We start from the raw sequence: 26,132 nt of genomic DNA, 5'->3' as shown, positions 1-26,132 counted from the left end.
GAACACTCATGTCTTTCATTGAATTTAAGAAGCTGTCCACCATTATTTCTCTGAATATTCTCCTAGACCCTTTCTCTTTTTCTTATTTTTCTGGGACACCCACCCAGGTACCATATGTATATGGGTACACTTCATGGTATCACACAGGTTCCTCAGGTTCAGTTCACTGTTCTTCATATTTCAATTGTCTTATTTTTAAGTTCATTGATTCTTTTTTCTGCCAACTCCAACCTTCTGTTTAACTCATCTAGAGAATTTTCAGGTTCAGTTAGTGTACTTTTTGGCTGTTTAGTTACTTTTTGTAATTTCCATATATCTACTGGTACTGTCTTCGTGTTCACCTATCAACTTCTCTAATTTCTTTTGGTGATTTGTCCATGTTTTTTCTTTTAGCTATTTGAGCATGTTTAGGATCATTCTTTAAAATTCTTTGTGTGGTATATCCCCAGCCTGATCCTTCTCACTGATGGTCTCTAATGCTTTAATTTTCACTTTGTCTGGGCCATCACTTCGTGATGCTCTCTATGTTTATCTTATGTTGAAATCTGAACATTTTGATATTTTAACGTTAGTGATGGAATTTAGGCTACCTATTCCTTAAGCTTGTGTCCAGCTAATGTTGTGCCAGAGCTTTCTTGGAATGTCAGTTGCTAACAAACAAAACTAAACAAAACAAAAAACACCTTTTCAGTCTCTTCAGATAGACCTGTTAGTGCTTTCCTTCAGGGCTTATCCATAAAATTGGTTTAAAGAGCAGCTCCAGGACAAAACGTAGGGGTTTCCCTGATTCTTTCTGTGCATGTATCTTATCTTGGGCATGTGGCTCTAGAAATTTCTTTATTTACATGAATAAAAATATCTCTTCCTTCCGAGGAAAAAGTTTCCTCAAGATTCCGGGCATTACACTGTATGACCTACATGCTCCCTGCATTGTCAGACAGGGGGGTTCTGAGAGTTGCCCTCTAGATGCAGGTCAAGTTCTGGGATGGCAATTCTCTTAGGCCCCCACCAGACAGACTGCTTCAGATATACATACTCTCAGTGTACAAATGGGTGTTACTCTGCTGCCTTTGGAACAGCGACCAAGGATTTACACTGGGAGCAACGGCCAGCCCTGGCTGAGCTGGTGAGGGGTGAGCCGGAGTAGCCAGGGTGCCAGATGTTCATGATGCTGTTAGGGAGCCTTTTTTATTATTTGGCCCTTGCCCTTTTATTGCACAATTTTAACTATGTTCCGGGCAGCGAAAAGATAAATCTCTAGTCTTACTGGTTGTTCAGAGTCTGTGTGTGTGTGTGTGTATGTGTGTGTGCTATGTGTGTGTGGGGGTGGGTGGGTGGAGGTGGGGAATGGAGCCCTGAAGCATCTCACTCTGCTACTTTGATCTTCTATCTTCATTTTTTTTTTAAACTTTTTTGGGGGGGTGGTGCATGGTCTGGGAATTGAACCTGGGTCTGCCGTATGGAAGGCAAGCATTCTACCATTGAACCACCTGTGCACCCCATTTTCATTTGTATGTCTATTGTTTATAATATACATTAGGCATGAATGTCTGTAAATGTGTAGTTTTCAATAAAAGCTTTCCAATAGGAAAACATAAAACTTTAAATTCACATTTATTCCATATGGTGAGAAGGTAAATAACAACCAAAAGTGTTTTTAAAAGTTGACTATTTTGCTACTGTTAATCAAAGTATCTATTTTGTTGTTGTTGCTTTTTTAGGTGCATGGTCTGGGAATCGAACCTCTATTTTGTTGTTGTTGTTAGGTTCATGGTCTGGGAATCGAACCCGGGCTTCCCTCATAGAAGGCGAACATTCTACTACTGAACCACCCGTGTACCCCAAAGTATCTATTTTTTTTTTTTCCACATGGGTAGGCACTGGGAATCAAACCGGGTCCTCTGGCATGGCAGGCAAGCATTCTTGCCTGCTGAAAGAAGATAAACAACCAAAAGATATCTCTACTTCAGCATTAATAAAAAAATAAAAAGCTCAGACTCATGCTGCTCCACTATGGCCCCAAAGTATCTATTTTTAAAGTTTTAAAAATTTTCTCTTAAAAGTCTGAGATTTCAACATAGCATTTAATTTAAAATATACTTTCAATCAATTAAAATGTGTTTATTATTTACATTTTAGTAACACAGTCAATATGTCTAAATACTATTTTCAACATGGTTTCAAAGCAGTATGATCATATTTTTACACTGATGTTAAACTCAGAATTGAAAATAATGAATTTTATTTTATTCAAATATTTAATAAACCCCAAAGTAAATTAGCAAGTAAAATACTGGCATAAATTGGCTTGGTTTGCAAAATTTCCTAATGATTCTCAAAGAAATCAAAGTTTTCTTAGGATGCAGTGCCTTTCCCCCTCTCTGGCTCATCCAGGAAACCCAAGACAATACAGAGATCTGCCTGAAGTTAGTGCTGCCATGATGAGGTGTAAGGAAATCTGATGATCCCCAGCGCCTACTCACTTTCTTTTTCCAGGCTGCTCTGACATTTTGCCCTTTCTTTCCTTCATTTTAAAACTGAAAGAACTAGAAACACTGAAAATATATTGTTTCTTAAAATTAATGTCAGGCTAGAAGAAATGAGATGAATTTTCATTTACTAATCTGATATTTTTTTTACCTGTGTAGCTCTACTGAATATTAATATGTGATTTAACATTTATTACTGTCATGGAATTATGGTAATAAATTACAAGAAAATTGCACTGGTACATGTTTTAGCAGTTCTGTCAGTTTTAATATGATTTCTGTTAATCTAGCAGAAATCATCTGTTATGCTGTTGAACCACCTACCCCTGCATAGCACACAACTGTTAAAATGTAAATTTCCCAACTATTTTTAGATGCTGCTGAAAAAAAAAAATTCCTGTCTTCAGGAATAATGATTCCAGGCATTGTGTTCATCTTGTTTATCAAGCAGCTATTCAGCCTCTAGTGGGTCCAAGTGCTTATGCAAGCAAAAGCTTTTAAGAATGCCTGCAGCTGCAATCCAACCTTCCAGGTAGGCTGCAGGTTCAGAGCACACCTGCCTTAGGTTGCAAGAAACTCGGATCCATCTGGAACTGAGTTTCAAAGAGGATTTTAAATTCGAGATTTCGTGTTATCACATGGAAGAGAAGGCACAGGAAAGAAAGAAGATAAACAACCAAAAGATATCTCTACTTCAGCATTAATAAAAAAATAAAAAGCTCAGACTCATGCTGCTCCTTCTAGATTACTACTTGCCAAGCCGGATATTCCATTCAGTCTATACTTCCATGAGCTGTGACTCATCCTGCAGCACCTGCGCCCATGTGTTAAGTACTGCCAAATAAAAGCCCAACACCATTTACACAACAAAGAGATGTTCCCTACAAGGCCTCAATCCAACAGCCTGAATCCCCATTTGTTCTAAGCAAAGGGAAAGGGGAAAAAAAAAAATCTTCCCTCCCTGGACCAGAGATTTTGAACTGTAGGTGGATTTATAATGTAGGTTCACTTACAAATATTTCTACTGCTTTAAAGCATAAAGTATATTTAATAGCACAAACACCCCTACAGCATTAGATTATCATGACCATTAATGATTGTTCTACCAAACCTTTCCAACCTCTTTCATCAAAGCCCTTTATCCTCAAAGGATACATTTTTGAGCAAAGAGGGATCAACAAACTAGTTGCTTGAAAGCTTCCCTGATGCTAGGCTGAAGTTAGCAAAGGCTTAATGAAGGCTTTAAAATCCACAAGGGCTTCACAATGAACATCTGACTTGGTGATTTATGCATATTAATAACCTCAGTCCTACTGAGGCAAGCTGAGCCAAACATGTCCTCCGAATCTTAATGTCTTTAGCTCCATTGGGATTATTACAAATGTAAATTTCTAAGATTCTCAGCTATTAATCTCTGTCTGTCCTCCTGTTCAGCAACATAATGACTAATTAAACATCAAAAGACCTGTGCAGGAGATCTTCTTTGACAGCTACCGGCCTAGTCTTCTTCCCAAGAGGAGAATTCAAATGACAGGGACACAGAGTACAAGCATATGAGTAAGCTACAAATCACTGCATAGAAATCTAAAAACCTAACATTAAATGTAGATTCATCTCAATCAATGATTCAGTTAAGCACTGAATAGTTACTACGTCAAGTGTGTCTACTGGCACCAATCAAATTAATCCTTATTGCAAGCAAATACTAAATACTTGAAAAATAAGTTTGTTTACTACCAAATTAAATCATGGATACTTACAGAAGAAGGCAAACCAGGAGGCACCTTTCTGACTTTCTTTGCTTGCAAAGGATCTGCACATGGAAAACAATATACTTCATTAGCATATTGTATTAGAAAAGATCAAACTTCAAATAAACAGGAAATAATGGTTTTCTCCTAGTGCCTTTCTTGTCTTCCAAACAAGGGAACAAGGAGGGGAGTGCAAGGATGGGGGCCTTGTTCCTTTTAACTGATTCTGGTGCAAAATATGTACTCCTCATAAAATGATACATTCTGAAATGGTTACATATCCCATAAGTTTGGAAGATAGCAAACAAGGCAAAACAAAAGTAGAAACAACAAACCAATAAAATGCTGAGGGCAGGGAATTAGCATTCTTAAGTACTTGATATGTGCCATGCTCTATACTAGGTACTTTCTATCATTTATCTCAGTTTCAATTGCAGAAGGGGCATCTGGTGCTACAGGCCCTAAGAATATGACTTCTTAACAGACGCAAATTTAGTGTCTGCATCACACTGAGAATTTGGTTCAAAAGCATATTAAAAAACTGAAAGCTAATGCTATGCACAAACTTATGTTAAAAATTTTAAATGAAAAATTAAAATTATAATAATACCAGAGATATTATTATATTATGATAATGTCAGAGATACAAAACCATTAAATATGGACATTTTAAGACAAAATGTTATATACTCAATAAGAATATCTACTTTAACAATGTGTGGTTAAAACTGCAACTTCAGCACTAATTGTGTACAAATTTTTCTTTGACTTTTAGATTTATATCCACAAAAGTCCTAGATGGAGAAAGTATACTTTTTTCTAAGGCATACATAATTGTATTACAATAAATGAAAACATTAGTATTTTCATATGACAAACCAGCATCACTTGGTATTTTATTTGTAAAATTTTAAATTTTAAATCTTGGCCATCTTATTTATTTGTTGCAAAATAAAGAAAAGTGACAAGTACACCTTTCTAATCTTACACAAACAGTACATCGAATTCAGGCTTTTCAAAGGGGTTCACTATTAGGAAACAAGAACACAAGAGAAGGCTAATGTAAAGTACAATATTTTTGAAAACTGTAAACATGAGAATTAAACAAGCATGTTCTGCTCCTGGGTCATAAATGGTATGCTACAGTAGGAAGTGCATTTGTTTAAGAAAGAATGAAACCCATTTAAACTTGGGCTGAGAACTCAGTACAGTGAGAATCACAGGAGGCTGCAAACCTAAAAAAGTAACTTCATGAACAGCATATGGAAAATTTTATACAATAAAAAGGAGACAATACATTCATTAGCATCTCTGTCCCTATCTCCATGCCCCCCAAAGAGGCAGCTTATTTATATATATATTTTTTTTTACTTGGGCAGGTACCGGGAATTGAACCTGAGTCTCCGGCATGGCAGGCAAGAACTCTGCCACTAAGCCATTGTGGCCTGCCCAGCTTTTATTTTCTTAAAACAAAATGTGACAAACTTCAGGATGCATGAAAAGGAAAGGCAAAATCCTTGCTGTTTCACGTTTCTGGAACCCAACTTTTCACAACTAACAGCGTGTCCCCTGAGCAAAAGTCACACTCTGTACCATGAGAGTCAAATGAACTGCTTTTATCAGTTTGGAGCTCATTACTATATTTTAAGGTGGTTAACTACTGAATGATAATCCTACTTTGGGCCAGTGTTTCCCTGCCACGTGAATAGAAATGTTTGTTTGTATTTATAATCTCATCATTAACTGTCACTACATAATTACATAAACAAGGCCTGATTGACAATAATGAATTTGGGATAAGTGTAGGAGTTAAGAGAATAAACTGGGTTAAAATTTCCGCTCTATCAAAAAGCAGCTATATGAAATTGGGCCAGTTATTTAACTTCTTTGAGCTTTGGTTCCTTAACATGTAGAAAAGGTATAACACCTCCTAGGATTATTATGGTAAAGATAACAAGAAAGATGCTTAGGATAGTGTTTAATTCATAGTAACATAATTTTTTAGCTACTTTCATTAGGTTTTTGTTAAAACTGATGGCAAAATGATTATAAATTGGTTAGGTAGTTACTGCTTTGCAGAATGTTCATTTCAGAAACTATCTAAATAGCTTCAGAAGGTGCTTGAGTTGGTGTAGATGATCTCTGAAGTTCTTTTATCCCTGAGACTTTAGGAATAATGCAATACCAAGACAGAGTGACTAAAACTTAAAAATATGTGGCTAAGTGAAAGAAGCCAGTGACAAAAGTCTGCATATTACATGAATGCATTCTTGTCAGAAGTCTGGAATAGGGAAATCTCTAGACATAAACTAGATCAGTGGTTGCTTAGGGCTGGGGTGGGGGGTACAGGAAGGCAGAGAGGTGATAGCTAAAGGGTACAAGGTTTCTTTTCGAGGTGATGAAAATGTATTAAAATTGTGGTGATGGTTGCACATAATAAAAACCACTGAATTGCGTACTTTAAGTGAAGAATAATATAGTATGCAAATTAAATTTCAAAAGAGGGGCTAAGATGGAGAGATAAGAGATAATGTAATAATAATCCACTAAATGATATTTACTCAGGAGACAGGTGGGCTCTCCAGATGTCAAGAGAACCACAAAATGAAAAGCTATTCAGAGGACTGTGGGAAAATTGTGGAGTAGGAAGCTGCAGTAAGCAGTCCTTCCACCAGAACAACCATTAAAAAGGGAAGAATTGGATGAATCAACTCCAGATTCTAGCAGAGCACTGCCACATTCAGGGACGAGCAGGAGGAAGATGCTGGTTAATCGTGGCAAAAACCTGTGAACTGCCATCCCTATGCAGTGGAAAGCGTCCTCCATTTCCCAGTCTTGAGGTGGACAGCTATGAGGTATTCAGCCTGGCTCCTAGGGCAGCTGTTGGTATCAGAGTGAGACATAAAAACCTAGTTCTGGGTATATGGTCTGCTCACTAGTCACTGTTTTTGATTATCTACTTCAAATCACTGGGCCCTGGAACTCATGGTGGCCTTTGATCTACTATGCCTGGGCAAAAGCGGCAGAAGAGACAGAACCCCTTCTCAAAGCTAGTACAACAGCTAAAGGGCTGCATTTCCTGGGCAAGTGCTGAATCAAAATGACACAGCTTTTGAAGAGCCACATGAGAAGCTTACTGGCACCCTTTGCTGGCCCCTCCCTCAATCCCTAACACAGGGCTGTATGGACCTGGCTGGTGCTTCTTATAATCTAGATTTTGACTCTGTGTTGAGTTTACTTATTCCAATTATTTCATATCAGTGAGATTAGAAAAAATTTAATATTTTTGTTCTTTAGGGTCTGACTTGTTTAACCAAACATGATGTCTGGAAGGTTCATCCATATTGTTGCATGAACCAGAATTTCATTCATTTTTATGGCTGAATAATACTCTATTGTGTGATTATATACCATATTTTGTTTATTGTTTAATTGGTTGATGGACACCTGGGTTACTACCATATTTTGACAATTGTGAAAAATTCCAATATTGAACACTGATGTGCAAATACCTGTTCAGTCCCTGCTTTCAAGTTTTGTGGGGATTTGATGTGGGACTGCTAAGACATATGATAATTCAATACTTAAGTTTCTGAGGAATTGCCAAACTGTCTTTCAGGGTGGCTGCACCATTTAACATTCCCACCAACAATGAGTGAGCATTCTTACTTCTATATATCCTCTCTATAAATGAACACTCGTAATCAACAATGGGTCAAAAAAGAAACCATAGGAGAGATTAGGAAATATCTTAAATGTGAAAGACAATGAAAAACTATCAAAATTTATGGGATGCAGTGAAGGCAATGCTGAGAGGCAAATTTATAGCTCTAAATGCTTACATTAAAAAAAAGAAAGATCTCAGAAAGACTTGCCATAAAAACTGGAACATCTAGAAAAAGGAGAGCAAACTAATCCCAAAGCAAACAGAAGGAAGGAAATAAAGATTACAGTAGAAATAAATGAAACAGAGGATAAAAAAAATAGAGAAGTAACAAAACCAAAAGTTGATTCTCTGAAAAAACCAATAAAATTGACAAATACTTAGCTAGACTAATAAAAAAAAAAAAATAGAGTGCAAATAATTAAAATGAGAAATGAAAACGGGGGCATTACTAATGACCCCACAGAAATACAAAGGATTTTAAGAGGATAATATGAACAACTGTATGCTAAGAAATGAGACAGTCTAAATGAAATGGACAAACTATTAGAAACACACAAACTACCTATACTGATTCAAGAAGAAATAGGAGAGCTCAAAATCCCAATAACTAGTAAAAAGATTGAATCAGTCATCAAAACCTCCCCCAAAAAAGAAAAACCCAGGACCCAAATGGCTTTACAGGGGAATTTTACCAAACATTCCAAGAAGACTTACCATGAATCCTGCTCAAATTCTCTAAAAGAATTGAAGTGGAGGTGAAACCACCTAACAAATTATATGAGGCTGTTTTACTTTCCTAGATTGCCCAAGCAAATGTTAAGAAATGGGTCTGATTAAACAATAGGAATTTATTCATGCATGGTTTGAAGATGGGAAAAAGTCTACATCAAGGTGGCATCAAGGTAATGCTTTCTTCTAGAAGACTGGCATTCTACAGTAGCCAGCCTGGAGATTCTCGTTCCTTTGCTTGTCATATGGTAAGGCATATGGCAGTATCTCCTGCTCTCTTCATTCTCTTCCAGTTATGTTAATGTTCAGCTTCCTGCTTCCTGTGGTTTTCTTCCTACTGAATTTCATTCTGCTTATAAAGGGCTCCAGTAATAGGATTAAGACTGATTGAGATGGGCCATAGTACTGCCAAGAAAGAACTCTTGATGAGTAACGTCTTCAAAAGGTCCTACTTACAATGGTTTCACATCCATAGGAATAGATTAAATTTAAGAACATGTTTTTTCTGGAGTACATATGGCTTCAAACCACCACAGAAGACAATATCACCACTATACGAAAGCCAGATAAAAAATACCACAAGAAATGAAAATTACAGACCATTATCTATTATGAACATAGATGCAAAAATCCCCAACAAAATACTAGCAAACTGAATCAAACACCGTACATTAAAAGAATTATATACCATGATGCCAGGTTGCAAGGGTGGTTCAAGATAAAATCAATTAATATAATATACCACATTAACTGGACAAAGGGAGAAAAAAACCCTATGATCATTTCAATTGATGCAGAAAAGTCATTTGACAAAATCCAGCACCCATTCTTGATAAAAACACTTAGAAAACTAGGAATAGAAGGAAAGTTCCTCAACATGATAAAGGTTACATATTAAAAAAAAAACCAGTGTTGTCATCATACTCAATGGTTAAAGACTGAAAGCTTTACCTTTAAGATCAGGTACAAGATAAGTATACCCACTGTCACACCACGATTATTCAACATTGCAATGGAAGTTCTAGCCAGAGCAGTTAAGCAAGAAAAAGAAATGAAAGGCATACAACTTGGAAAGGAAGAAGTAAAACATTCCTTATTTGTAGACAATGAGATTCCATTTTCAAAAAATCCTGAAAATTCCAAAACAAAGCTACAAGAGCTAATAAATGAATTCATCAAAGTGTTAGGATAGTGCGAATACCCAAAAATCAACAATATTTTCTGTACACTAGTAATGAAAAATCTGAAGAAATCAAGAAAAAAAACACACTTACAACAGCAACTAGAACAATCAACTATCTAGGAATGAATCTAACCAAGGATATAAGGACTTATACAGAGAACTACAAACATTGCTGAAAGAAATAAAAAACCAAAAAAAAGTAGCAATTCCATGTTCAAGGATTAGAAAACTAAATATTAACATGTCAATTCTACTCAAAGTAATTCCATCAAATTCCAACAACCTTCACTGCAGAAATGGAAAAGCTAATCAACAAATTTATATGGAAGGGTAGCAGGTCCCAAATAGCCAAAGTCATATTGAAAAGTAAAAAAGGTGGAGGATTCACACATCCTGATCTTAAAACGTATTTCAAAGCCACAGTAATCAAAATAGCATGGTACTGGCACAAGGATAGACAAACAGACCAATGGAATCAAACTGAGAGTTCAGAAACAAACCCTTTTATTAATGGCTAAATGAATTTTGAAAAGGGTATCAAGTGGTACTAAGGAAAGCCTGGTCTCTTCAACAAACAGTACTGGGAAAAAACTGGATGTGCACATGATTAAAGAATGAAGGTGGACCCTTATCTTAAACCATATATAAAACTCAACTCAAAATGGATGAAAGATCTGAATTTAAGAACCAAAATTATAAAACTCCTAGAAGAAAATGTAGGGATGCAAGGACCTTATGTTAGGCAATGGTTTCTTGGACTTTACATACAAAGAAAAAGCATCAAAAGAAAAAAAAAAAGATAAATGACACCTTCTCAAAGTTAAAAATTTTGTGTATCAAAGGATTATATCATGAATATAAAATGACAACCTCCTCAATGGCAGAAAATATTTGGAAACCACATATCTGATTAGTTTAGTATCCAGAATATATAAAGGAATCTTACAATTCAACACCAAAAGACAACCCAATTTAAAAATGGCAAAAAAGCTAGAATAGTCTTGCAAAAAAAAAAAAAAAATATATATATATATATATATATATATATATATATATATATACACACAAATGGCCAAAAAGCACAGGAACAGATGCTCAACATCATTATTTATCATGGAAATGCAAATCAAAACCACAATGAGAGACCATCAAACATTCACTACAACTGCTACTATTGAAAAAAAACGGAAAATTACAAGTGTGTGGGAGAAGATGTGAAGACACAGGAACACTCATTCGTTTTGGTGGGAATGTGAAATTGTGTAGCCACTGTGGAGGACAGTTTGGCAGTTTCACAGACAGTACAGAATTACCATATGACCTGGCAATCTCACTTCAAATCCACATAAAACTTGAAAGCAGTGACAGGTATGTGAATACCTGTGTTCAATAGCACATTTTTCACAACTGCCAAAAGATGGAAACAACCCAAGTGTCCACCAACCGATGAAAGGACAAACGAACTATGGTATATATACACACAATGGGATATTATTCAGCCATAAAAAGGAATGAAGTTTTGGTACATGCAACAACGGATGAACCTTGAAGATGTTATATTAAATTAAATAAGCCAGACACAAAAGGACAAACATTGCCTGATCTCACTGAAATGAAGTACTTAGAATAAATAAATTCATAGCCAAAAACTAGAATACAGGTTACCAGGGGTGAAGGCAGGGAATAAGGAGTAAATACTTAAACTGAATAGAATTTCTATGTAGGATGATGGAAAGTTTTGATAATGGGTGGTGGTGATGGTAGCACAACATTGTGAATGAAATTAACAGCAACTGAAATATATATCTGAATGTGATTATAAGGGGGAAATTTTAGGTTATAGATATGTTACTGGAATAAAAATTAAAGATAAAATCCAAAGGAATGTACAGCACAAACAGTGAGCCCTAAAGTAAACCACGGACTATAGTTAATAGAACAATTATAAAACTGTTCTTCAACCTTGGCTAAGTTATTCCTCTATGCCTGGTACTGTGCTATATATGGCACATCTTCAGAAAAATTCCTTAAGATTGTGATACCAGCCTCATGTTACAAATGAGGAAACCAATCTTAAGGAGTTTTCCTGAAGATGTGCCATATATAGCACAGTACCATGCATAGAGGAAACATTCACTCAACAGTATCTGTCGTTATCACAATTAAATTAAAAAGACGTAAGCTCTAATGTAAAGAAATTTGAGATTAGAGTATGACATTTTATGAAATCCAGACCTCTTCCTTTCCTTTTATTTCAATAGTTCCATTTCCCCCCCTATAGCCATATACTTCTAAAGAACAGCATATTGGGCCATATTAGTGTTTTCTGTCACAGTACAGTTATGCTCACTACTTAATAATCTATTGTTTCTTTAAGAACAAAGAATGCGCTGGTCTAAATTATTTGGGCTGATTCTAACAGTGCACATAGTAAATCATCCACAACAGAGTGGGGCACATTTCAACAGAGCTCTCCATGCTGCACATGAAGATCCACAGTGGTGCTCTTTATACCCAAACACAAGCTATTTCTCCAAAATAAAGGTTTGACAGAAGGGAGGTATATGAATTTAAGGCAGCCAACAAATATATGTGGATGAATAACTATGACAGTTTCTCTAGCTGGGCTATGTTTATTTTAGAAGCTGGTTTATCCTTAATATAAAAATGCTCTATAACTTTTCTCATGTAAAATACTCATATGAACTACTCTTCAGTAGGAATGTTAAAAAATTCCCCATTCAAACACAGATTGCATAAGATGTCAGATTATACAAATCTGCTATAAAAAGTTAATACAAAACAGTTTGGCTTAGTTAGGCTATGTATAAGACATAAAACAAGGAAGCTAAAAAAAAATGTTGGGTGCTTCTGGGCAAGGGGTCTCCTTTTGAGGTGATGAAAATGTTTTGGAACTGACAGACAATGTTTGCACAACATTGTAAATGTATGAAATGACACTGCATTGTATACTGTAAAATGGTTAATTTAATATTATGTGAATACCTCACTTTTTAAAAAAACTGAGGGTATGGAAACAATTAATGTTTCCATTGGACTTGGAATCGGAAAAGCTTAAATTTTATCCTGGGTCAACCTCTTACTAATTATTTGAATGTGTCTTCCTTTGAGCCTGTTTTATGTTAAATCTAGTACTAACATTGACTAGCAGGGCTGTCACACTGCTTAAATGTTTTGTAAACTGTTCAGCATTACATCAATTACAGTAAAAAAGAAGAACATAAAATTTTATTATAAAAGGAAAAAGTACTTAAGTCCCATTTTTCACTATTTAGTTTGTCTTATATTGAGGACCAAACAAGAGTATTAAATTTTTGAGACATTAAAATTATGGCCTAGAGATTAAAGACATGAGCACAGTCATTCAAAATTACTCACAACCCTACCTTTAACTAAAATTTTAAGATATCTGTGGAAGAGAGAAAATTTTGACAATTTCATTTATTAAATATCTAACGGATATATTGTTTTTATGCAAATAAGCCCTAACATCAACATGATATCCAAGAAACCAAATATCCTCTAAATAACCGCACAGCAGAAACGTAAACTAAGGGAAAATGAAATTTGAAATTTAAATTTGTAGGATGGAAAAGTTGTTGCGTGGTGCACTCACCAAGCGCTGCAGAATCGTGGAGTGGTCTTCTCCTGGAACTTGTGGCAGAGAACGCGTAGTACGGCGTCCCAGGTTTCCCTGAAGAAGACAGCTGTGCTGGGCTCCCAAGACCTAGATCTTGCCTCAGCAGACTAGACTATAAAACAAGGCCAAGGAAACAAGTTACCATCCCACCAGTACTGACCCAAACCTGACAACTGTCATTAATTCAGAATTATTCACAGTCCTTCAACAAGGTCTTGAAATTAAGACACATCCAATAAGTATTGGATTATTAAGGAGTGTCCTTCTTAATATCTTTGACATTGTCCTTTTGATTTTATTTTCCAGTTTGTCAGCCTCAAATAAAACAGAGAGCCTGGAGTGGAGAACAATGCCCCATACGTGTCCTGATCTGCGCAGTGTACTTTTCAATACTACAAGTAAACAACTCATTTGTATTAGTTCCCATTGATTTAAGTTGACCATACCCTGTGATACTTCATTTTTTCAGATATATACTACTATTAAGTCATGGCTTTGTTAAGTTTGTGTTTTCCTTTCCCAAGCATAAGATTTAACTTTTATCTCTGATAATATATTCATCTTCTTGTAGTTGAGCCATTGTAGTCAATTCCTACCTTTTAAAATTTCTGAGTGTGTCAACCAATGCATTTGCTAGTCTATTTAGCATCTGGCATCAAAAATACGATAAAAACATCAGGATGATAAGGCTGAGAAGACAGTTCTGAGGTATGATAAAGTGACATCATGGGACTGTCAGTGCTTCACTAAATTCGGAGATTCAGCAGCCCAGACCTAGTAACCCAGTATCCCTATAATAATAAAAATGAGGTCAGTCTGGCAGAATTTGGCTCCAAGCTTTCAGGTAACTGAAGTACAGAGGAACCACAGGGGCTTGAAAGAAGGTGGTGTGGGGGTAGGAAGAGGGTAAACAGAGAATAGGGGAGTTGAACAGAAAACTTCAAGAAGAAAGTGTGTTAAATAGAATTGAGAGTATGCTCGCAAGTGAAAAGAGCTGTGAATCCTCTGGAAGATTTACTGCCCTCTTGCCCTACACTAAATGTTCCTTACCACGATCACTGCTCTCTTAAAAGCTGTTCTTCTGCAACTGAATATCACAAAGGTATTGAGAAGTACACCCTAGTTCTGGTCAGTATCAGCAGAACTTTGGAACAGAAACCCACAGTAGCTCAGTCCCCACCTTCATCCTAACAGCCTAGAAAAATAAAGATTTAAAAGGATTTTTTGTTGTTTCCATTTGTTTATTTAGGTGAAATTTATATAACATAAAAGTAATTATTTTATAGCATTCAGTTCATTGGCACTTAGTATATTCACAATATTGTGCAACATTTTCATCACCCAGAAAGGAAAATCCCATTACCATTAAGCAGTAGCTTCCCATTGACCCTTCTGCCCAACCCTTGGCAATCATCAACCTGCTTCAGTCTCTATGAATTTACCAATTTTGGATATTCATATAAATAGAGTCATACAGTTTGCAGTCTTTTAGATCCACCTTCTTTCACTTAGAATAATGTTTTGAAGATTTATTGACACTGTAGCATGTATCAGAACTTCATTCGTTTTTATGGCTGCATAATATTCCATTGTATGGATATACCACATTTCATTTACCCATTCATCCAATGAAGGACACTGAGGCTGTTCCCTATTTGGGGTATTGTAAATAACGCTGCTATGAATATTTGTTGGAGTATCTCTATCTAGGGGTGGAGTGACTGGGTTATATAGTAATTATATGTTTAACTTTTTGAGGAACCACCAAAATGTCTTCAACAGAGGCTGCACCATTTTACATTTCCACTGACAATGTATGAGGTTTCCAATTTCTCTACATCCTGGCCAATGCTTGTTATTTTCTTATTTTTTTTTTATTGTCATCATCTTAATGGGTGTAAAATGGTATTTCACTGTAGTTTTCATATTTCCTTAATGATTGATGTCAAATATTTTTTCATTTTCATGTTGGTCACTTTATATTTTCTTTTAAGAAGTGACTTTTCAAGTCTTTGCCCATTTTGAAACTGAGTTTTGTTTTCTTGCTATGGAGTTGTAGAGTTCTTTAAATATTCTGGATACTATGCTTATTAGATGTATGATCTGCAGATAATTCCTCCCATTTTGTTGCTCATCTTTTCACTTTCTTGATAATATACTTTGATGCACCAAAATTCTGATTAAGGGCGGGCCGCGGTGGCTCAGCGGGCAAGGTGCTTGCCTGCTATGCCGGAGGACCTCGGTTCGATTCCCGGCCCCAGCCCATGTAACGAAAACGGAGAAACAAAATACAATAAAACAAGAAAATGTTTAAAAGATGTTTCCCTTTCTTCCTCTCTTCCTTCCTTCTATCCTTCCTTCCTTCTCTCTGTCTTTCCTTTAAAAAAAAAAAAAAAAAAAAAAAAAAAAAATTCTGATTAAGATGAATTTAACTATATCTTGTTATTTATGCTTTTGGTGTCATATCTACGGATCCATTGCTAAATACAAAGTCATAATGATTTACCTGTGTTTTCTTGTAAAGTTTTATTTCTTATATTTAGGTCCTTGTTCTATGTTGAGTTAATTTTTATATTTAGTGTAAGGTAGGAGTCGAACTTCATTCTTTTGCACATGGATATCTAGTTTACCCAGCACCATTTATGAAAAGACTATTCATTTCCTATTAATGGTTTTGGTATCATCACTGAAAATCAATTGGCCATAAATATATGACTATTTCTGGGCTCCTAATTCTATTTCATCAGTCTATATTTCTATCCTTATACCTGTACCACATTGTTATAATTACTGCAGCTCTGTAGCAAGTTTTGAAACTGAGAATACTTTTTTTTTCAGTTTTTCAACTGAAAAAAAACTGAGAAACTTTTTTCCCCCCCAATATGGTTTTCTGACCCCTTGCAATTCTGCAATATTGTTTTCAAACCTTTATTCCTGACCCCTTGCAATTCCATGTGATCTAGAGGACTGGTTTTCTTTCCATTTCTACAAAAATCACCACTGGGATTTTGATTGAGATTATACTGAATCTGTAAACTGATTGGGTATTATTGCCATTTTAACAATATTGACTTCTAATCCATGAAATTGGGATGTTCCTGTCTACTTATTTAGGTCTTTTTAAATTTATTTCGATAATTTTTGCAGAGTTCAGTATATGACTCTTGCACCCCCCTTGGTTAAAGTCATTCCTAGATAATTTGTTCTTTTGAATACTAATGAAATGGAGTTGTTTTCTCAATTTCTTTTTGGTAGTTCATTGCTAGTACACAGAAATAAACATTTTTTGCCTATTGCTCTTGTATCTTGCCACTTTGTTGGATTCATTTATTAACTCCAATGGTTTTTTAGTGGATTCTTTAGGATTTACTGTATATTAAATAATATCTGTGAATAGGGATGGTTTTACTTCTTCTTTTGCAATTTGGAGGACATTTATTTCTTTTTCTTGCTGAAACTACTCTGGCTAGAATTTCTGGTACAAAGTTGACTAGAAGCAGTAACAGGTGGCATCTTCAACTTGTTCTTGATATGGGGGGCAGGCTTTCATTGCCTTACCATTGTGTATGATATTAACTCTTGAGTTTTTCATGAATGCCCTTTATCAGGTTGAGGGAATTCCTTCCTATTGTTTGTTTTCTGGGTATTCTGCTCTTGAAAGGACTTAGGATGTTGTCACATGCCTTTTCTGTATCAATTGAGATGATTGTGATGCTTTCCCCCTCCATTTTACTAATGTGATACATTACATCGAGTGATTTAATGTTGAACCATCATTGCATTCTTGAGATAAATCCTGTTTGGTCATGGTATACAATCCTTTTAATATACTGTTGGATTTTGTTGGCTAATATTTCACTGAGGATTTTTGCATTATTATTCATAAGGAATATTGATCTGTAGTCACATCCCCCCACCCTCTCTGTGATGTCTTTGTCTGGTCTCGGTATCAGGGTAATCATAGGCTCCTAGAATAAGCTGAGAAGTGTTCCCTCCTTTGATGTATTTTGGAGGTGTGAATTCTCCTTTAAATGACTGGTAAAATTCATCAGCGAAACTATCTGGTTTTGGGCTATTCTTTGTTGGGAGGTTTTTCATTATTGATTCAATCTCTTTACATCTTATAGGTCTGTTTATTTTTTCTATTTCTTCTTGAGCCAGTTTTCATACTGTGTTTCCAGGGAATGTATGGATTTCATATAGATTATCTAATTTGCTGGTATACAATTGTTCATAGAACACTCTTATTATAATTCTTTTTATATACATAAGGTCAGTAGTTACGTCCCCACTTTCATTTCTGAATTTTAGTAATTTGAGTCTTATCTTTTTTTCTCAACTTAGATAAAGGTTTATCAATTTTCCTGATCTTTTGAAAGAACCAATTTTTGGTTTTGTTGATTTTCTATTCTCTATTTCACTTATTTCTGCTCTAATGTTTATTATTGTCTTCCTTCTGCTGGAAGGAAGAAGGATTCGGGTTTAGTATGCTCCTATTATTTTAGTTCCTTAAGTTATAAAGTTAGGTTACTGATTTGATTATCTGTCTTCCATTTTAAGGTATATCCTTCACAGTTATAAATTTTCCTTAGAGCAGTTTTCCCAGTAGCCCATAATTTTTTATGTATTGTATTTTCGTATTCATTTGATATTCCAGTTTCATTAAAGGTTACTTAACAATGCTGAAGCACAGAGGAAATAATTACTATATTAAATCAGCAAAAGAACCACCCATAACTAAAGTCACAATTTTTGAGACTCCCCTAAGGCCAAATTATTCTTTGGATAGAGTTGGTATATTTCCTTCTGAAGGAAAATCCTTCTAAGAGGATTTCTATCATCAGACAATAAAATTTGTACACCAAAAGACCACAGAATATCAATGATCTTATTTAGCATTAATTTCACAAATTTCAAGATACAAGTTTTGGCAAACTGGAAGAAAAAAGTGAGATTATCAAACATTAAGGAGAACCAGTCCCCTGAAGATAATAACCTTCAGAAGAAATGATACAAGTGAGAAACAGTCAATATAACCAGCAGACATACATGTAATTCTCTTTATATAACAAGACTTTATTGATGGATCTCTTAATGATGCTTCTATGTGAGTGTGAAATGACCCAGGAATCATTAAGTCTCCCACAGATGTTTTACTGAAACTTCCATGGTCATGTCTGTTTTGTGTGTGTGTGTGCGTGCGAGAGTCACATTAAACATTCTTCAAGTAGTGAGATCAGAATATGGCTCATAGTATGCTACATGAGGCATTATTATTACCATATGCTTGAGGACAGGGGCCATGCAAACTGAAGTTTTCCTTTAGATACCAGGTCTTTTATTAGGACATTCTCTGCTTAGTGCAAAACTGACTTTCACTGATAATGCTTTGAGGCACTGGCTATATTTATTACTTCACCAACATTTACCCCTATATTCATATATGATACTGGTCAATTACACACCTAGCAAATACTAAGAGATGATGGGCAATTATATGTTTCTTAACAGTGCCCCTCACAACATTTTCAGGGTAAATAAATTCTTATAGGAAAATAAAATACTTATTTATACTAGGGATCAGCAAACCACACAGCCTGAAGGCCAAATAAGGTCTATTTTTCTAAACATTTTTATTGGAACACAATTGCACCTACACATTATGTATTGGCTAAGCATTTCCATGCTAAAATAGAAGAGTTGAGGAACTGCAACAGAGATCCTACAGTCTGCAAAGCCTAAAATATTTACTATCCAACCTGTTTTAGAAAATGTTTGTGGACTCCTTATCTAATGCATCAATGGAGACAAAGGACTGTATTTAGAGAATGCTCTATGTCTGCTTAATTTTAAAAGTAGATAAATTTTCAGATGAGTAAAATTTAGTCAGTTAATTATTTCTTCAAAGAAGTCAAATGATAGTCATAACAAAAACTAACAGACATGAAAGAATCTAAGTAACAAAAAGGAAAGTAAACTTAAGTCTCTAAAACTAGACAGAATGCCTAAAAAATTTCTGATGCCCTGGAAACTATGGGTTTTGGAATTAGCTACCCTGAATTCAAATCCTGAATATTTGATCTTGGGCACATTAGTTAATATTAAGAAATCTTTTTTCTGGGTCCATTACTAATTAGCTCACAGGGTTGCTGGAGGGGTAGAGGGAATGAGACTTAAGTAAAAGTGTGTAGCATGGCTATTTGCCCGAATTAAAACAACAAAAAACTCAGTTAATTTTCTTTTCTTCCCTGTAGATAGCCAAATTCTAAATGTCATAAAAGAATGAAAATATGATGCATGGCATTTTTATTGTTTTCTGTACACAAACTCTTTGTCCTAAATAAGTGACCTCAGGTTTCAGTAGACCTTGTCTGCCCTGAATCTAAACTGGTTTGGTTCCAAATCCCAATGGCTATGGTTAAGATAGGATGTTAGAGATAGGAAAGAGAATAGAGGCAGAAGTGACAGGCCCCCTAGAGAGTGGGTTGACAATTAGAGGCTAAATCCAAACAGAGGTGTGACAGATTCAATCTGTATCAATCCAGATCAAGAATAAACAGGAAAATGTCAACTTATTCTCAAAGGATTGAGCCAGAAGCCTAGTATTTGTGTATATAAATACATACACACACGAAAGAAAAAAATGCACGTGCACAAATGTGGCAAAAATGTTACTGATGAATTTTAAGAAAGAGCACATGAGTTGTCATTATACTAAACTCACAACTTTACTGTGGTTTTGAAATTTTTCAAAGTAATAACTTAGAGAAAGGAAGAATAAATATCATACTTTTAAAATGTATCACCTCAGTTAATACTGCAATCTTGTTATTATGTACATTTTACACATTATACAGATAGTGGTATATATGATGTTGTACTTCATTCTTAATCATAGAAAGAACCATTTTCTCCAGCTTTATCTGTATCATGATCCATATGGCTAGGCAAAGAAAATCTAGAAATTATTTCTGTATAAATACAGAAGATTCTTTAAACTAAAATGAATTTCTCAGCTCTATAAAAAATACAATAGAGGTTTAATTTAAGACAATGTTGCTCCATGAGAAGTTGATAATTCAATATATAATACACATGAAACCAATGGAAAATATGACTAAAAATTAAGGGCTACATTTTATAAGCCTACCATCTCGATATTCTACATCCAACAAAATCAAACATTTTAGTAACACTACAGCATATATAGTCTACTATTTTACATTGTTTCCTAAAATAAAATTAGATATAAGCTCTATTATTGATTTTTCTGCCTGCCCAAAACAAATGAGAAGCACTATTGATTACCACTGATCTTGTCCTGGAGGTATCTCAAGCAAAAAGAATACACAAATATCCCAGAGGATACAGAAATAGGCAAAGTAGTTTTATTTTGCTGAGGCGATTTTATGTGAGGCAGAATTAGTACTCTGAAATGACATAGCACTCATTTCTTAATGCATTCTTAGAAAATAATCTCTTTTATTAGGCATCTAGAACCTCATCTGTAAAACATGTGTTTAATTACCGGATAATAATCAATTGAAGAGGTATTCCTTGAAACAATGATAACTACAGCTTAAATTAGTATAATAAAACCTACAAAGCTCCATTTTGAATTACATGACAACTCTCACTTATAAACAAAAATACCCATTTCTTTATAAGGAACTTCAGTAGCCCGTGATGATATATATATAAATATAAAAATTCACTCTCCATTTCCTTGTGCTGGAGATAAATACCCTGATTCTAAAATGTGAACTTGAGGCTATTTAATGCAAACCTTGGTGGCAATACTGACCAAAAAGAAAAGGAATCAAGGAGTGAGCTTGGCCAACATGATTTCTTAATGTTACCTTCTGTTAATTATTGGAAGGTACTCAAAACGTGATTTTATAAGAAGACAGGTGAATATCCTATGTAAAAATGGTGCTACTCAATAGCTAGGAGAAACTAGAATTATACTACAGTAATTTAATTATTTTTTATCCTCAAAAGGAAGCACATTTGAAATTTTGATAAACTTAGGCTTCCTTCCTAAGAACTACTTTCTAACACTAAATGGCCTGACCCAAACACTGTACTAAATATACCTGATATCCATTCACAGCTTCAGATTAACTAAGGGCTTAACAAGTCCTATGTAAAAAATTAGTCTCATTTTATGATTTAAATTTTAAAGCACTAAATTTGGGCACATATCACTGAAGAGATTTCATCACTGATTTGTTTTCTAGAAAAATAAGATGGAGAGTACCTTACATTATATTCATATATCTCAAAACTTTACAGAATTCCTTAATTTCATGCCTATTTTCTCGGCATGAAATAGTACGCAGTTTTACTGCATAAAGGAAAGCAGCTGTTATTACCCTTTTGAGTGGGGAGTGTGCTGAAATTAGAGTAAAAAGGTATAAAAAATAACCATTATAAAAAAGAATAAACTATAGTTAAGACGTCTCAGCTGAAAACCTTTATACCTTTTTCACTGAGGGATGAAGAAACAAGGTTGTTCTAGGAGCAAAATTCGTACAGTATTGCCGTATTTACAATCCTCATTTTGATTCAGAGGAAAAAAAAATATCTCAGCCTAGTTTAGCTGTAAATCCATTCAAGTTCCAGAGATTATGACAAGGGAACTGAAGAGTGACAAAGAAGACACTCATTAGAAGTCACCATCAAATAAAAATCACAGAGGGTGAGAGGAACTCAGGGCAAAATATAAGTGTTAGACTTTAATAATATATCAGTCATCTGTTAATTTTCTACAAATGATTAAAAACCAGACTGTAATAAACTTGAAATTTGGAAAACACCGACATTTGTGAAATAATTGTATTATGATGCAAATTCATTTACATTGAAATTCCAGGGATATGTTAGCAATTATCAGCATGTTGTTAAAGGATTCTATCCTGAGAATCTCATTAGATAGTGATGCAAACTAGAGTTGTTATCATTCTGAGAACAAAGGGATCCTGAATGAGTAATCAATAGCAACTGGCAGAAAATGAGACATTAATTATGATCCTCTCTAGTGTTTTGTCTAAGACAAGATTTCATTAAATGCTTTGTGCAACCTGAATAGTTACAAGTCATTACCAACATTTTGGACAGTATATTAATTTGGGGAGGGGGTAGAGGAAACAAAATAAAAGAAAACCTGAGATGCTTCTATTTCTTTCCTGGGTCAATAAAATCAAACCAACCACAACTAGTCAATTCTTATGCTCTTTCTTTTACAAGTCCCAAATCTTATCATCTCAACATGGTCTCTTGAAAATTTAATTATCATTGTCTATATTTAAAAGTGTCATGTAGGTTTGAGAAGATAATGACAGTCATCCATCAAATATTTCCTGCCAGTGCAATCAGCCCAATCTTACTGGTTTAAAAAAAATGAAAAAGCAAAGAAAAAACCTACCTAGGTACTATTAAATTACTAAAACATGATACTCTTAGCAGTTTAAGCTTCCCAATCCTATTTAATTATCTGAAGCAAGGGAAATTTTACTATCTTAATTTTTTTCTCTTAAATTTTCTCCTGAATCTTTCATCAGCCAATGAAAAGCTACCAGAGTGGAGAATTTTGTGAAGCAGATCAATAAAGAAATACTTCTGGGAAAGAAAAAAAAGTGAAGAGAATCAGTTGAAAGCTATTTTAATATATCCTGTATTTAAATAATTACAAATTTGCAATATGAATGGCTTTGGGGATTTTCTAGGTCTCCAAAAAGAGAGTACCCATTTCCATAGAGGATTTCTTATAGGCAGGCTCTCATGAGGTTGGTAGCAAGCATTCTCTAACCATGTCTTTCCCTTCTCCCACAACTGAGTAGTTTTTCTGAATGTCTAAATTTAGAAAGCCCTTGTTAAAAAAGGGCTCTCTGAATGTCTTCCCTGCCAAGTCTTTTGAGCCTTTTCTTTTACGAATACAAAGGAGGTACTAACCAATATTAGAAGAACAGGAGATAAAGATAAATCATTCCTCTTGAGTTTGTAGAAATCATGTCATATAAGCCTAAGATTTTCAACAGATTTCTTATAGTTTCAAACCACTCTCTTTCCTGTGAATATTATCTTTCACATCTAGCATACCAGTCGTCCTTCTTCCCAATACCTTCCATTTTCATGAGTACAATCAAGAAGAATACAAAATCCAACACAGCACTAGATATAGAGTTATATATAAAAGTATGCAATACTTTTGAATTGAAGCATGACACAATAGATAACTTTAAAAACTTAAAATTCTAGGTCTGGAAAATCTCAAATATATACAAAAGCAGAAACTAGTGTAATGATCTTCATGTACCCTTTACCCAGGGTCAACAATTATCAACATTCTGCAGTTCCTTCTTCATTTACTCTGTCATCTTCCAGCTTTTGTTACATACCCTCAAACTGACAATAATCCCTTACTACCAGGTCACACCTAGTTTTTGAATACTTAAAAAAAATTTTTTTGATGGTGCCTAATCTCTAGCCATTATTCAATAGGCTCTCTTCTCCTGAAATAAATTTTCAACAAGTATAAATTGACTTTCTAAAACAATGTTCCCAAGGAGCACCACTTACCACCACATGTATAATTTGCAATTTTTATGGAGAGAACAGAAACAAAGAAACAAGGAATGATGTCTTTTCCCCTGCTAAGTAACCCTTGCATAATCTTTCTCTGGTCTTTTAACAGAAGGAGAAAGTTAAAAGTGCCCACCGCTTGATACTTCAAGATGAGATTTGAAAAAAAGTCTCCCACAAAACAATTTATTTTATCTATGTTCCAAACAATCCACAAAGCCCAGAAGCTCACACTTGCAGACAGCTGATGGCTTAATACCCTTTCTACAATATTTCCTCTATCACCTGATTCAGTTTAAACATTTTCTGAATGCCAATGTGCAAGGTCTTTTCAAAAGGCACCTCACAGTATGATGAGTGGATCATCTTCTCTTGGAGAGCTTCAACATCAATCAACAGTCAGTCATGAAAGTCTCAGCCTTCTTGACCCCTTCTATCCCAAAAAACACCAGTCTAATAATCTATTATCAAGAGGAGGATGCTCTTGAGAGCATTGTGAACTGCTCTCTTTCTGAAATTTTTGATAGACCCTTCTGAGACAGGTTAGATAGATGAGGAGGGTGGGGGAAGTGACCCTAAAACCCATAACATAAAGTTTCTTTTGGCTCACACACACCTCCCTAGTCCCCACACACCTAGCCCTCACTCAGCTGCACACCTGAAAAGAACCAATGAGAAGTGTAGCTCTTTAATCCCTTATTAGATAGCCAGAGGGGGAAGGGCTCCTCCAAGTCCTTATAATGCAAGGATCCCAACCTCAGAGGGCTTTTCCACCTTTGGAAAATGCCTGCATCCATCTTTCTTTAAGTGTGTACTTTTGCTACGCATTAAAGTTTTGAGCTGTACACACTCACTAGACCTCGAGTTCTTTCCTGGGGCTGAGTTTCCAGCTGTTAAGAATCTTCATGGCGTCAGTCCACAGGTGCGTCTAGACTTCTCTTAGAATTCCCATAGCTCCTCTGCATCCAGCTGAGAATTCCTGGGGCACTGAAACATCCAGCCCAGAACTCCTGGGGCTCTCTGGCATCCACCCAAGAGTTCCCAGGGCTCTCCGGCAACCGGCTAAGAACATCCAGAGTTCTCTGCTGTTGAGTTTATTAGACTGTTTGGTTGTGTACATTGACTAAAACTTGAATTCCTTCCTGTGACAGAGTCAAGAACCACTGCGGCACCAGCCCTTGGTTAAGGTTTCATTTTCTCCAAGAACTCCCAGGGCTGTCCAGCTTCACTTCTACTCTTACAATGTCATATCTCCCTTATTATTTATAGTACTTGTTCTTTTGCCTTGACATCTAATATCTCGAACCCTTCTTCTTTTATCCCTTCCCAAAGTTTAATCCTGGTTTCATTTCCTTTCTTTGAAACCTAAAATACATAGTCTATTACTTCAATCATTCTCTCATTACAATCTCAATTCTCCTATCCTTCTACCACTTACGAGCTATGACATCTTGGGTAAATTATATAACTCCTTGACGCTTCAGGTTTGTCAGCTGTCAAATAGGAGAAATAAATAAATGTTAACAATGCTTCTTTCATACACTGTTGAGAGGACCAAATGAAATAATGCTTGAAAGGTGCTTAGCATAATGTCTGACACTAAGCAGTGTCTGATATATGCTGGCCATCATTATTATTATTTTGGTGTATGGTCCAAGAATCGAACGCAGGTCTCCAGCATGGAAGGTTAGCATTCTACCATTGAACCAACCGTGCACCCTGCTAGTCATTATTTTTATGACTGTCATCATTATCTTTAATCTACTCACTGGCCTGCAAACCCAATTACTATATCCATTCAATCATTTGTTCTGTTTACTTCCACATTTGGTCTGCTGAGTTCTAATGGAATAAAAATAAAATACATATATAATCATATAAGTTAGTATCAATAGTAATTTCTGGTCACCAAACTTAAATGGATCATTAATACCACTTGAAAGCCTTCTGTCACTAGAGAGCTCTCAGAGCTGGAAGTATGTTTTTAAATCTTTTGCTTCAATCAATAACAGTTCCTTGAATCCCTCTATAACATGTCATGTAGAGTAGCTTAAATACATCCAGAGAG

At 35.3% G+C, this 26,132-nt stretch overlaps 1 protein-coding gene across 3 annotated transcripts in view; it reads right to left on the bottom strand.

Annotated features, from left to right (window-relative positions):
* TCF12 (transcription factor 12) overlaps window positions 1-26,132 on the bottom strand; it is a 450,527-nt gene that overhangs the window by 92,373 nt on the left and 332,022 nt on the right. For all 3 annotated transcript variants that reach the window (XM_077128013.1, XM_077128014.1, XM_077128015.1), the window contains 2 exons: window positions 13,457-13,592; window positions 4,250-4,302 (listed from right to left, as the gene is read on the bottom strand). In XM_077128013.1, the coding sequence (XP_076984128.1) occupies window positions 4,250-4,302; window positions 13,457-13,592 (189 nt within the window). The remainder of the gene's footprint in view (window positions 1-4,249; window positions 4,303-13,456; window positions 13,593-26,132) is intronic.

Source organism: Tamandua tetradactyla, chromosome 14 (genome assembly GCF_023851605.1).
Source record: "Tamandua tetradactyla isolate mTamTet1 chromosome 14, mTamTet1.pri, whole genome shotgun sequence".
Lineage (NCBI taxonomy): Eukaryota > Metazoa > Chordata > Mammalia > Pilosa > Myrmecophagidae > Tamandua > Tamandua tetradactyla.
The sequence above is the reverse complement of the archived record's forward strand: the minus strand, read 5'-3'. Positions and strand labels throughout refer to the sequence as shown.